The sequence below is a fragment of the Carica papaya genome, chromosome 3 (assembly GCF_054855325.1).
Source record: "Carica papaya isolate Zhongbai chromosome 3, ASM5485532v1, whole genome shotgun sequence".
Taxonomy (NCBI): Eukaryota; Viridiplantae; Streptophyta; class Magnoliopsida; order Brassicales; family Caricaceae; genus Carica; species Carica papaya.
In genome coordinates this window covers 34169252-34183523 of record NC_142311.1, presented here as the reverse complement: position 1 = coordinate 34183523, position 14272 = coordinate 34169252, and the positions used below count along the sequence as shown (strand labels likewise).

The window sequence follows — 14272 nt, the reverse complement described above, 5'->3', positions numbered from 1 at the left end:
CTAATATATATATATACACACACACGTAATGTATTATTCTTGTATTAGATAAAATTCAAATCTTTAGCATCCACTTTTATGAAAATACACAAGTCTCTAACCCCTATTTTTGTAGAAGTAGAGAAGTATTATGTGACCCAAAATGTTATATATATACATATATATATGTATATATATTTCTTCCATTTGCATCAAATACAACTGTTAACATAAAATAAAAGTGTTCCTTTTTGTTTTTGTTATTTTGGGATGTTTATTTCTAAAAAAGAAGACTTTTTTGACTTTGTTACTTTCCTTGAAATCAACCAATCAATTATTAAAGCTTAATTTGCCAAAATACAAATTTTGAATTATCAAAAAGATAAAGTAGAATAGAAAATTCCAGCAAATGGGTCCCTTAGGTTGAAGAATGATGACCTAATTCTTTGGGTGTAAACGAAGATTTGATGATTGAATTAGACGGTACTTCAAAAGAAAATTCAATTGAAGTGTCGTTTTTAATTTGTTAATTTGAGTTTAGTTAATGTAATTATACGTTATTCTATAACAAATCGTTCTTAAAAAATCGGTAAATAGCATTTTAACAATTATAATATTTGATTACTGTGTTATTGAAACTGCGATAACTAAATTAAGTTTCTTCACGTGAGTGGTTGGAATTGGAGAGAAAGTGAGTGTATGGCGAGACCTGTGGTTACCTCGAAACCGAGATTTTTTATGTTGGGAGTCAATGTGTTGATGGTTTTAAAGAGCTTAGGGTAGCTGATCTTATTATGACAGAGGACTCACAGTTCTGAAACACAAATATGTTACAAGAACTATTTGCTAAAGAGGGGGTGAACTTGATTCTTGATATGCCGCTCAGTCTGCGAAACAGAGAGGATAGATGTACATGGGGGCACTGGAAAACAGGAAAATACACAGTCAAATCTGCCTACCACCACCTATTGCGGGGGACTTACAGACACCATCCGGTGGGTGGGGGGGGAAGAGAATCTATTCATCATTTATTTTGTATACGTATATATATATGCTATTATTATTAGCATTATCAAAAGTTCAATAATTACATAAACTTTTAATGCTAACCAAGTATATATAAAAGCTTGTATTTTATTTCAAATGATAGTAAATAAAGTTAACATTAATATATATATATATATGTAGATGAATACAATCATATCTAACATGAAAAATTTCGAAATTACCACCAAGTAAAAATACAGTCTCTTCCATCCAAACATGTCCTAAATCATTCAGAAGAACATCTTTTAACATAGGACATCATTCTTTATTCCAACATGCTAATTGATTATTATTAAGTAATAAAAAACTGAATGATAATGAAAATCAAAACACACAAACAGATTATTCTCAGCCTAGAAAAGAAAGGTTTCTCTTTTCTTGAGACTTTAGGAAAGGAAAAATGAACAAAAATGAGAATTGTTTGATCAGTAAATTGGATAGGAGGAATCCAATGCAAGTCCACAGAGACCTTCTTTAGCTAGAACATCACGTTGAATCCTCATGAAACCTTCCTCACCCCACCCAGTTCCCCAAGAATTCTTCACTATCCAGTACTTGATCCCATCTTCTGATACATTATAACCCACCGCTGCAACACCATGATTCAGTTCAATACCACAATCTCCTGTAAAAACTCCGGTGTGGTAAAACTGAAAATCAAATCCTCCCCCATCAATAGAAATAGACACAGGTTGATTTGCCACCGCCTTTAACAAAGCCTCTTCGTCTCTCTCTGGAACAATTTCATAACCTGTAATTGTGGCTGCTGGTGGTTTTGTTTTTTCTTCTGTACAGTTTCCATCAGATCCCGTGTATGGATACTGGGTTTGGTTGGCAATCCCTTGATTTTTTACTATGAATTCAAAAGCACTTTCCATGTATCCACCTGCACAACCTTCATCAAACCCCCCTTTGTCACAGTCCACAAGCTCTTGCTCTGACAGATTGTACAACTTCCCCGTTGCCAATTGAACAATTCCCTCTGTTGCCGCCACAGCTGAGAACGCCCAGCAACTACCTGCAGTTTTCGGATTTAAGTAAAGTTGTTTCTTCTACAGCAAGTAATGATTTAAATACAACTATATGTAAGAGTGTGAGTGTGTGTGTGTGAAATTGGTTTATGTTTTCTTCTGGGTAATTACCGCAGGGGCCTTGGTCCTTGATGGCAGTAACAGCTCCTTTCTCCCTCCAGTCCATGCTTGTAGGAATATCGGTAAAGTTTTCATACTTGAATGATCTTGTTCTTGTTTCTGATCCAGAGGGCTTTTTGTATCCAAAGTTGGATGCCATGAATTCTTGGTTGGTTTGGTCTGCAAATCCATTAATGCTTAGCTTGTAAGGTTTGTTGCCTGCTGAATTGAATGATTCTACGTAATCTACATTGTCTGTAAATATCTTGAACCTGGTTTCCTTGTCTGCAGCACTTGCATAAACCCGTCCATATTTCTCCATCCACTGCTCGAACCTCTCTAACATGGATGATTCCTCCTTGAGCTCACGGCACATGACATGAGACATCATCCCTATTGCCATTGCCAGGTAAAGAACCATCATCATGCATTGCTTTCTATTCAATGCAGCCATGTCTGAATTTGTTTTTGTTAGAAATGAATTGGGTTTGGTTGTAGCAAAGCACTCCGGTTTATATAGATGTGCAGATGATGAATCCTATGTCCTCCTTTGTCCGCTTCGGTGGAGGAGGACAAGAAAGACAAGAACATGGTAAACATCTATATACCTTGTTCACGCCTTGAAATCATCAATTCATCATACTTTGAGATTGACAATTAGTGGTCAACAGCTTTCTTGATGTGAGTTCTATACATGTATATATCCAGGCCAAGATTTTTTTAAGCATACTTTGGTCTAGATTTCATCGGTATATGGGTGTCTCACCAACTTTTATTGGCAGAACTAGTTCTACATGTTGATATAACCATATGTAAATGGAAATTGTTTGTATAGACAAAACTTTTACAAACTGATGAATTTTTGTTAGTAAAAAATGTCCCATGAAAAATATTTGGTTTGTATAGGTCATACATACACCAACTTAAAATTCAATCCTATGGCCTGTCATTAAACCCATTAAACTTTGAAGCTCATTAAGTACTTGGCTTCAGGCTTCAGGTACATTTGTAGCTTTTCTTTCATCTCTTCTTCAACTATAGAGAAAGGCTTGACACAGTTAGCAACAGTAACCTTCCAATCCAATAATTGTTAAGCATTTCAGTCATGCATGAATTTAACCACAGCTCAACAAGTGATAATCAATAGAATTTGACAAGTGATAATCAATAGAATTTTACACTGCTCCCAGAGCTTCATAAACAACTGAAACAAATTTAAACAAGTAACATGTATCCTTTGAACAATGATACAAATAGAAGCACAAAATCATGAAAGCTGGATCACAAATAAACTCTCATCTTCAGTCACCATGGAATACACTGATTAAGGAAACTAAAGTAAAAGAAAAAAGATTGTTATGAATTGTGAACCTGAATCAAGTTCCGGAACCCTACTTCTCCGCTCTGTATCTTCTCCAAAACAAACCCAAAATGTTGTTCATTGTTTCCTTTTCCATTCTCTCTGAGAGTCTGAGCCTAAAAGCCCCAAAACAAAACCTTAAATCTATTTATTCATCAAGCTCCTCTCTACCTCCCACTCAAAACCGTCTGCCCTGGTTTTCTCCTTAAATTCTCGCCCATTCTCCTTATTCAACCATATCTCTTCTTCTCCTCTGATCTCCGGCATTATAGACAAGGCAGAGGCTTCTTCTACAAGCTCCTGTTCTCTTTCTGCCTTATTTTTCATTGATTTCTGCTTTCTTCTTCCTTGTGCTAAGTCAACGCCGAAACTCAAGCTTTGGCATTGCTCCCTGCTTCCTTGTCTTTCTCAAACAAAGCACAATCACCAAAGGAAATCCATTTGAAGTTTCCCCTTTCTCTATCGTTCATCTTCAATGAGAACCTTGATCACATGAAGCTACCTGCTTCTCTTTATCTGCTTCACTTCTGCCACATGGACCAGAAATTTTTTCTGATCACTGCTCCTCCTCTTGCAAGTTTCCTTCTCTAGTACAAGTTTAAACATCACATGGAAAGGTAAAGGGACCACAGGGCTGTGCTGTCTTCTCCAGTGATAGGGTGCTGCATCAGGAGACCAGCTCTTTCTCTCTCTCTCTCGCTCTCTCTCTGTGCACGCTTCTTTTTCGGGCAGAAGCGAAGCTTCAGAGGGAAGCTTGGCTTCTAAGCTTCCAACAGAAGCTTGCTTCCTACAGCAAAATACCACCATTGTACTGAAATATTTTTTTTCTTCCTTTTTTAGGGTTCTAGGCTGAGCTTTTGGTAGAGGAAGGATGTTTAGATTTAACAGAGTTGGTTTGGTCTTTTGCGGGAGAATTATTTAATTTAAACTAGACAAAACATAATATAAATGGAAAGAAAGCCTATTTTAGCGTAGATAGTTTGAACAATACTGCTCTATGCAGAAACTGAAATCATAATAAGAACCACACTTGAAAAGAAGTTGAATTTAATAATTAAAATTATCAATTGAAGCAATACAAAGTAGGTGATTTTGAGAAGCAATGCTCTCAAGTGAAAAGGTAGTTCAACTCCTATAAACTATATGTCATCTGTCTACTCACAAATATGCCTAAACACAATAGCTTTCATTTCCCTCACTTGTCTAAGGTTTCTGCAAAGAGAGTGGCTAGTCTCACATTCGACACTCGTCCAATCTACTTTTGTGCAGCTGAAATGCGGGATTTACCCAAGCTCCACAGTTGCACTGCATCCCTGCCCAATTAAAAGAACCCAAACGTGCTTTGCAGCCAATGCACAGAAGTTTATCTCCCACGTAACCTTCTTGCACTAACCAATTAAGTTGAAATTAGCATCTATATCACAACTGGTATTCATGGCAATAGCAAAGAAGAAAAAAAGCAATAAAAGAACAAAGAAACTGAGTTTAAATTCACCTGTTTCCATCCACTTCATGGGTTCCACAAAAATGGAAGAACATTCTGGTGGTTCCTTATCTGTTTCCCAGGGGTTACTGCTCCTCTTTTTCCATTTAAAGCACTGCTCTCCCTTTCCTCGCTGGTGAGGAACAATGCTTTCTTCTGCAGCAACAATCCTTCGACATTTTTTACACCGGTGTACAACTTGTGGTTTGGGAACAGTTTCATGGTCAGAGTTATTGGGGTTTTCCATCTGAGATTTCAGGACAGTTTCATGATAAGAGTCATTGGCTGCTTCCATTTGCATATGCTTGTTGGATATTTTCTTTTGAACAACCTATGCACAAACTAGGGAAAAAATAAGAGGGAAAATATCAGTATAAACAACCAGAAATCTGCAAAACCACACTTAGTACTAATCTTCTCGCACTTCAAATCTAAACTGGTGCCACGTAGACGGATGAGTAACAATAGAAATAGGAAGGCCACCACAACTCAAACAATTAATAAACAAGCACCCAATAAGCGAATCAGCTACACTCAGACAAATAATGCTTAAGTCGCAAACATGATTTTGGACATTAGTTCTCTCAAATGTTTGACAAATTTAGACGAACTTCGACGTATTCTAGCAATTTCAAGCAACTAGGTTCCTCACCAGTGTGCTAAGAAAAGACCTTAGATTCACAAACACTACAATTTACTCTACAAATTCAAGCAACTAGAACTATACACAAGTTTGTAAAGAAGATGTATTAGATTCGATATAAGCAACTTGAAGGTGACCTAGCAATTAAAGCAACTACATTTTACACTAATTTGCTAAGCAGATACCTTATATTTCACAAACTACCCACGGTTGGGTTGGTTAGTACTTTCCGTCCTCACAAGAGAAAATGAATTTGAGAACTGGGTTATGCGTTCATTGTTATAGGCAGGAAGAAAGAAAAACCCTTAGCTCTCGTTTCTAGTGCCACAGGCCTGGTTTCTCAATCCATAAGATCATGGAATTAAGAAAAATAATCACAAACATCACATCTATACCTAAATAGAAAAAATAATACCAAAGTCCAAAACTCAATACCTAATGGGTGACTTACACAACCATAAAGAACCAAAATCCTTTTTGAAGATCAGCGCACGAGTAATATGTATTTCTTTTCCAATCAGTGAATTTCAAGATTAAAAATTTTAGGGTAATACCTGAAGTTATCGATCTTAGGATTTTCAGAGTAGAAAATTTGCTATTAATCCATTTGTAGGAATCTGAAATTTTAGCCTACGAAGAAAAACAAGAAATTGAAGTAGGAAAAACGGAGAAGAAAGGAAGAATGAAATCGTCAATCGTTCAGTCTGTTTTCTATCTTATATGTTTGGAAACAGCTGGTTTCGCACAAGCACCAGTGGTCTAGTGGTAGAATAGTACCCTGCCACGGTACAGACCCGGGTTCGATTCCCGGCTGGTGCACTCTTTTAAATACGTTTTTATGCTTTTCATCTTTAAAGTTGGGAATAAAATTGGACCAATAAATTTACATCCTTCTATTTCTACAATTTTCTGGCAATAAAAAATATAAGGTGAAGGAAAATATTATACATACATATATATATATATATATTTATTTGCATATGTTAATTGATGATGATTTAGAAAATTGTAAAGGGGAAGCTCAGCTCGTGCAACAACTAAGTGAGAATAACTTCAATTGAACTCCAACTTGTTCGAGTTATATAGAATTCAATTTGATAAACTCGATAATTACCTTTTTTAAATTTTATTTATTAAATTTTACTTAATCAATTAGAATTCAAATTTTCTATTGACGATGATTTAAATAATTGTATTAGAGAAATCCAAACTTATATGACTGATAATCAAAGCTTATGAATTAGTTCGATTGAACTCGAATAAATTTAAGTTATAGAATTGAATTTGATAAACATGATAAAGAACCTGTTTAATATTTCATTTATTGAATTTTATTTAATTAGCTAGACCCGAAAAATCAAGAGTTTCTCTGCAAAATTCATCCACAGATGATAAATCATGACCTAAGATCATATTAAAAGACATAGTCGATAGACCATAGGTGAATATTCTTGTACTACATTTGTTGATCTCAAAGGACGGAGGAGGCTAAATTAGTCGAAAGATAGTTATCAGTTCAATGATACAAAATGCCCTAACTCTTTTAAGGTAAGAAGGGGCGGAGAAAATGTTTTAAACTAATGTTCAAGTGTCAAGCACTACGACGCTGAAATAACTCATGTTATACTTATAGAAAAATTCATATAAAATAGTACATATACCTGAAATCGATATAAATGGATAAGGTAAAGAATACTTAGGAACTCGAAACAACTCTTTTTAAGAAATTCGACGGAATAGCCGCGTCTTTAAATTTTATTAAATTTTGATTGATTTAACAATGAATTATTTATAAACGTATTTAATTAATGTAATATTTAACTTTAAATTTATATAAAATTTTACATAAGATTAATTTTTTTATTATTATAATATAATTTAATATAAATTTAATTTTTTATTATAAGATAACAAAAATTATTTATATTCTTTATACATATTTAAAATTTTCAATATGATCTTGAAAATCTTAAGAAAATCTTTAGAAAAATAATAATTTTTTTAAAAAATAACGATCAATAATTCTATTTTTATCAATATCGTAAATTAAGATTGAAACTTTCTGAATGTAGAAAAACTGAGATTCGTATATAAAATTCATATACAACTAGTGATGGTATGACATATATATGTATATACTGATATTGAAATTAGGCTGTAGGATAAGAGGCATCCATGGCGATGCCACAGAGACCTTCCTTAGCAACTATTCCACGCTGCATCCTTATGTAACCTTTCTCGCCCCATCCTGTTCCCCACGAGTTCTTGACGATCCAATAATTCGTTCCATTTCGAGTACTGCCGTAACCAACAGCTGCTACTCCATGATCAAGATCGGTTCCACAATCTCCTGTAAAAACACCAGTTGAATAAAATTGGAATGCATATCCTCCCGCATCAATAGAGACTGATACAGGCTGCTTCGCCACGGCCTGTAACAAGGCATCCTCGTCGTTAGCAGGGACGAGTTGATAACCTGAAATCTTGGAAACAGGAGAAGCTTCCTTTTTCTTGTCACATTTTCCATCAGAACCTTGGTAGCCATAGTTAGCTTCACTTGTTAAACCATGCTTCTCTATGAAGGCAAAAGCGTCTTCCATTAGTCCTCCCTCGCAACCCTGATCCACGCCTTGCGTGTCACAATCTACAAGCTCTTGTTCTGATAACGAGATCAACTTCCCTGTAGTCAATTTGGTAATCCCTTCTGTGGCTGCTACAGCCGAGAATGCCCAACAACTACCTATTCTCACATTTTAATAGTCATAATTAATCAAGATATATATATATATGTATGTATGTATGTACTTATAAACACAAAGTATATATTATTTTTCTTAGTATTTCTTACCACATTGAGCTTGGTCCTTTATGGGAGTAACAGCTCCTTTTTTCCTCCAATCCATGCTTGATGGAACACCAGTCACATTCTCATACTTAAATGGTGTCGATCTCCGATGAACATACCTCTTGTATCCGTTACGCCAAGCCCTGAATTCGTCGTTGGTTTGATCAGCGAATTCATTGATGTCTAGCTTGTAAGACTCGTCTCCAGCCTTATTAAAAGATTCTATGAACTCAATATTCTGCTTGAATATCACAAACCGCCTTTCTTTCTCCGCGACATCCTTATAAATCTTACCATGTTTTGCCATCCATTGCTCGTGTTTTTCGTATACAGACATGTCTTGGAGATCACGGCTAGCTACCGCGGCTTCCCAAACTACCAAAATCAAGAGTAGAGAAAATAACAATTGTTTCTGGAGAAAACTTGCAGCCATAATACGCTGTAAGTATAGATTTCTTTAAGTTCTTAACTAAAGATTACAGTTTTGGAATATTACTACATGACTCGTGATCCCCAGAACTATATATATATAGAGAAAACATATGCTATTGTTAATGGAGGTAGTCTGGCAATGTCAATCTTTTTTTTTCTCTTTTAAAATCAGAAAGTTGAGTACCCGGCAAAGTAAAAATGATCTTGACTGCAGAATTGTGGGTTGCGTATAATATGCTTTGTTCTATATACTGTGTGTATATATATGCATTAAAATACAAGAGAAGAGAATGAAATTGGAGCTTCTCTGCTTATGAATGACAAAACAAAGGCTTCTTCTTGACTGGGTTTTTGTCATCTCTTTAAATTATGAATCATATACAACCTTGTATATATATATATACATATATGTTTAAAAATAATGTTATGGGATGAATGAGGGGAATTGAGATGTGAGATTCAATCCCCTTTCTCCATTTATTTGCTCTGTAAAAGTATGAATTGCCAAAAATATATATAAATATATTAAAATAATAATTTTCTCTCCCATTTTCCTCCCATCCAAACATACCCTAGAAGGGAAACTAAAAAGCCTAGGTAAAAAGATCTGGCTAGAATTAAATGATACATTTAAGAGTTTAGTTAAACTGCTGGAATCTAGCAACCTAGAAGTCAAGCTAATTTTCTTTTTAAAAAAAAAAAAAATCAAATTGAGACCACCAAATCCTAAATATAGGTTGAGCTGTATGCTATATACATATACATATACATATATATATATATATATATATAGTATTGCAGGGTTGTAAAGAGTCATTAATTAGAAAGCCTTTTTTTTTTTTTTTATGTGAGGGGTCTGAATTCTGAAAAAGGAAAGAAGAATGTTTATTATATATGTATGGAAAATATTAATTAGCAATATAATTAAAGTTAAAGCCAAGCTGTAATTATTTAATCTTATCTTGGTGATCTCAAAATTAACTTTTTCTCATCATTATAATTATTCAATTTGCAATTATAGCATATATATATATATATATATATGCATGGTCAAATTATATTTTGAACAGAGGTTGGATTTTACCCATTTCAATGAATATAATTTTTTTTTATATCTATATTTTTTTAATAAAATTATTAGTTTAAGTATTTTTTAAAATAGGTAAATGTGGTCGACAATAGTTAAACAAATTTACCCACTTGATAAAAAAAAAAATTTCATTTACTCTCTATCTCTATATATATATGTATGTATATATATATATATAGAGAGAGAGAGAGAGAGAGAGAGAGAGATAGAGATAGAGATAGATGAGTCACCTATATTTACTTATTTCCCTTTTCGGTTTACAGAAAATAAAAGAACACCATAACTTTCTTCTGCAGATTTGTCTGGTATCTTGGTGTTCCCAGTGGAATCTGCAGAGCAGAAGCTCATCGGGATCAACAGCCGCAGCCGCAGACATATAAACTTTCATGGGGATTAGCAAGAAACAGAATTATGCGCAGTAGAGAAAGAAAATGGGAATGAAGAGCAATGGAGGAGATAATATTTTAAACTTTAATGGAGGTAATATTCTTCGTTCCACTGCTAAAAAAGATCGCCATAGCAAGATCCTCACTTCCAAAGGTCCTAAAGATCGTAGGGTAAGATTATCAGCTCACACCGCCATTCAATTCTACGATGTTCAAGACCGACTTGGCTATGACCGACCCAGTAAAGCTGTTGATTGGCTTATCAACAAGGCTAAATCCGCCATTGATAAACTCAACCAGTTACCCCCTCAAGAAAACTATTCTGAATCGCCTGGATACAATCCTGCCTCAACCATCAATTTTCAATGCTACCCACAAGATATAATCATCTCAACAAACCCTAACCGGACCCAAGATCTTGGTCTATCTCTTCAATCCTTTCAAAACTCTCCCCTAAATACAAGCCATATCTCTTCAACTGATCAGACCCAGTTTTTAAATTCAGCTCCGGTGGGGTTCGTTTCAAATTTCCAGAGATCAATGGTGGGATGGAGCAGTACCTCGCCATTGCCAGCTTCGCAGCGAGAAATATTCGGCCAAGGTCTAACCAGTTTCCCGCAATCTGGTGATGATATGCCAATTGGGTCCGCCATTGTTGGGACTAGATATGTCTCAGACGGGTTGCCAGCCTTTCATTTTCCATTTTTAATTCATGGGGAGGAGGAAAGTGGTGGTGTTTCAGATACACCATCTTCTTCCCCTCCTGATTCAAACCATTAACGGGGCTACTGTTTCGTCTTCTCATCAGGTACTTTCTCCATTTTTACTGAAACTAATGATTTGAACCTCACTTTCTATGAAGTAAAAATGCGTACTTTCTTCAAGGATTCTAGCCAGATGATCATCCAGAAGATGAAATGCAGAGGAAAGATTATAATTTAATCATGTAATCATCTTTTTCGTTATATCTATACATATATATATATATATGTATACTCAGTTTGATATCTCTGTATTAAGTTGAGCTCTGCAATTCAACTTTTGTTTGTTTATTGACTAATTATTTCTGTTGTTAGACTTGGATTTCCTTTTTAATGGTTTGGCTCTTCCCGTGTTCTTTCATTGTTTTTATGTTCTTCTTCTTTAATATTAGCAGAAAACCTCCTACTGATTTCTTGAAAACAGAATGTTTACATATTAGGGATGGAGAATTAATTTAGTTTGATCCTGGTTAAGGAGCTGAAAGTATGTAACTGTGTTTTTATGATGCAATATTCTATTTGTTTATAATAGCCTAACTATATTATACTAACTACAAACACTCGATATAACTTATTAACTATATATGTATATATATACATATATATTTTAGTAGATATATATATATATAGAGAGAGAGAGAGAGAGAGACAGGGTTCTTGTCTCACCTAATGGGCAGCAAAGAAAGTTTCCCCAACATTTTCCTCTTCTACTTTATGTCTTCTTCTTTAACAATTTAAACATACCCATAACCCCCTCTTTCCTCCAAATCACTTCGAGATATATATATATATATATATATATATATATATACATACACACACATACATATAGGGCATATAAAATCTTTTTGGACATATAAATATGTAGATGTTCTAGTAGATTCATAGAAATTTAGTTTTAGTGCGTAAAAATTAAATTAAATGTAGTAATATTCTATTGATTAAATATTAAAATAAATCAACAAGTTTATGTTTTAGGTGGAAGGTTGACGAGTACGTTTTACTTTGAAAATAATACATATATATATAATATAATATAATATAATATTAAAAAATTTATAATTAAAAATTAATTAATCTCATGTACAAGTATTATTTCATCTTAACAAAACAACCTCTTAATATATTATAATATAATATAATATAAATATAAATTACAAAATTTATAATTCAAGAAAAAAAGAACATATATAAATTCACAAGTCAAGATTCAACAGTCAACCAGAAGGAAATTTTTGGTTTCTTCTGAATTTGTTTTAGAAACCTAATTGTCTTCGGAGGTGACGAAACTCCCATATGAACTCCAAGAAAAACCCATCAAGAACTTCCTCTTTTTATTCACAACTTCTCTCATCTCTCCCACAAACTCAACCCGGCTTCCTCCTCTGAATCAACCCACCATGTCCGACGACAACGACAATGATCACCGTCCTCGATGGACCCACAAAAACTCATATGATCTTAACAGCAAGATCATGCTCGCCGCTATCATATCTCTCTCAATCGTTATTCTCCTCGTCTTAGCCCTTCATATATACGCAAGATGGGCCCTTCGACGGCAAGCTCGGCGGCGAGCCATTATTTACAGACTTGCTCTGTCACCGGCGCCGCAAGTCAACTCCAGCGAGCCACCCAAAACCGGACTCGATCAGGAAATCATCAACTCACTCCCCGTTATCGTGTTCAAGAAAGCAGACGGGGAAGATGAATGCTCCGTCTGTTTGAGCGAGCTGGAGGATGAAGAGATGGCGAGGGTGTTGCCGAACTGCAACCACAGTTTCCACGTTGATTGTATTGATAAATGGTTGAGTTCGAACTCGACCTGCCCTATTTGCCGGACCGAGGCCGAGCCACGGCTCCAGCCTGAGCCCAGGGAGGGTCCTGTATGTGGTGCGCCCAGTGCTCCTCCTCTGGAACAGGCTACGTCATGCATGGAAGGAACGTCGTCGGGGAAGATGGTTAGTGGGTCGAGCTCGCGGCTGAGTTCGTTTCGGAGGATTCTGAGTAGGGAAAGATCATCGTCACGGAGAGTCCAGTCTTGTGGGGAAGAAGATGGTATGCGTGATTTAGAAAGACAGTGATAATTAAATATATTTTTTTGGTAATTTATTTAATTTCTAAATTATATATATATATATAAATATAATTACATTTTATGATTATTGGATAAGTGGATTTTGGAGATTTACATGAATTGCTTAGGGATTTGTATGTGTTTATTTTCTGTACGTAATTTAATTTTCAGATTAATTTGAGATTGTTTTTACTTCTTCTCTCCTTTTTTCTTTAAATAATTTGATATGGTAATTATAAATGGTGCATGTTTACTTGGTCCAAAGGATTAGGTTTGAGGACATATGAAGTAAGAAGAATTTGGAAAAAAGAAGGGTGTATTAGGTGGTCGCATGTGATATACATATATATATATATATATATATACATATACACAATGGGTTTTTCTTTTTCTTTAATGGGTTTTTTACTTTTGAGATTATCATTTATTTATATATAAATAGATACATACATACATACATATATATGAATTTTTTATAAGTCAACTAAGAATGTCAAAGAAAAACTAAAAGAGGATCACAATAATAAAATTAGTCGGTGATTTCTCTTGTCCTTATATTTTGGCAATGAAGAGAAGCTCTTATAAGGACGAATTAGATAACACCCAAAAAAAAAATCCATATTAATTAAGTGGAGATAATTAATTATTTCTATATATCCCATAATTAGATTTCGAAAATAATAATGACGATGATAATGATAAAGTCTACGGATTGGGCCGGATGATTGGGTCGCCGCGATGGATCAACCCGAACTTGGATCCATTAACCTCCAAATAAGAACTTACCATGACTACTCCAATGAAATTTTTGGTCTTTTCATTTGAATGGTTAAAGGGGATTAAGGAAGCAAATTTGAAGTATTCAAACTCTTTGAACTAAATTCTAAATTATAATTAGATCAAATTTGTAACATTTTATGAATTTATGGCTTTACACGATTAATTTTATTATTTAATGACTTATATAAACTTTAATTATATTTCGTTATTTACCCTTTTTTTTTTAAATAAACCCGTTTTCGTTCTAGGAATTTATTGGATA

At 34.5% G+C, this 14272-nt stretch overlaps 5 protein-coding genes and 1 non-coding gene across 8 annotated transcripts; 3 read left to right on the top strand and 3 right to left on the bottom strand.

The window, feature by feature from the left end:
- Positions 1-1071: 1071 nt before the first annotated feature.
- LOC110806569 (senescence-specific cysteine protease SAG39-like) lies at positions 1072-4399 on the bottom strand. Its single transcript, XM_088216718.1, has 2 exons — positions 2169-4399; positions 1072-2044 (listed from the first exon to the last, which is right to left on the bottom strand). The coding sequence occupies exons 1-2, from the start codon at positions 2608-2610 to the stop codon at positions 1452-1454; spliced, it is 1035 nt and encodes a 344-aa protein (XP_088072844.1). The 5' UTR covers positions 2611-4399; the 3' UTR covers positions 1072-1451.
- Positions 4400-4546: 147 nt separating this feature from the next.
- LOC110806571 (dual specificity protein phosphatase-like protein) lies at positions 4547-6344 on the bottom strand. 3 transcript variants are annotated; one of them, XM_088216720.1, is made up of 4 exons: positions 6078-6301; positions 5828-5974; positions 5012-5341; positions 4547-4904 (listed from the first exon to the last, which is right to left on the bottom strand). In XM_088216720.1, exons 3-4 carry the CDS (start codon positions 5298-5300, stop codon positions 4750-4752), a joined length of 444 nt encoding a protein of 147 aa, XP_088072846.1. In that variant the 5' UTR covers positions 5301-5341; positions 5828-5974; positions 6078-6301; the 3' UTR covers positions 4547-4749. The 3 variants fall into 3 exon arrangements, with proteins under 3 accessions (XP_088072846.1, XP_088072845.1, XP_021887164.1); XM_088216719.1 differs by lacking the exon at positions 5828-5974 and having other exon boundaries at positions 6197-6344; XM_022031472.2 differs by having other exon boundaries at positions 5828-6185.
- A 46-nt stretch (positions 6345-6390) lies between these two features.
- TRNAG-GCC (transfer RNA glycine (anticodon GCC)) lies at positions 6391-6461 on the top strand. The gene has a single exon. It is a non-coding gene; the product is annotated as a tRNA-Gly (tRNA).
- Positions 6462-7719: 1258 nt separating this feature from the next.
- LOC110806570 (senescence-specific cysteine protease SAG39-like) lies at positions 7720-9297 on the bottom strand. Its single transcript, XM_022031471.2, has 2 exons — positions 8491-9297; positions 7720-8382 (listed from the first exon to the last, which is right to left on the bottom strand). The coding sequence occupies exons 1-2, from the start codon at positions 8918-8920 to the stop codon at positions 7793-7795; spliced, it is 1020 nt and encodes a 339-aa protein (XP_021887163.1). The 5' UTR covers positions 8921-9297; the 3' UTR covers positions 7720-7792.
- Positions 9298-10209: 912 nt separating this feature from the next.
- On the top strand, positions 10210-11517 carry LOC110806581 (transcription factor TCP10-like). Its single transcript, XM_022031484.2, has one exon. It carries the CDS (start codon positions 10441-10443, stop codon positions 11173-11175), a length of 735 nt encoding a protein of 244 aa, XP_021887176.2. The 5' UTR covers positions 10210-10440; the 3' UTR covers positions 11176-11517.
- Positions 11518-12338: 821 nt separating this feature from the next.
- Positions 12339-13411, top strand: LOC110806591 (E3 ubiquitin-protein ligase ATL41-like). Its single transcript, XM_022031493.2, has one exon. The coding sequence runs from the start codon at positions 12557-12559 to the stop codon at positions 13235-13237; it is 681 nt and encodes a 226-aa protein (XP_021887185.1). The 5' UTR covers positions 12339-12556; the 3' UTR covers positions 13238-13411.
- The last annotated feature ends 861 nt before the right edge of the window (positions 13412-14272 follow it).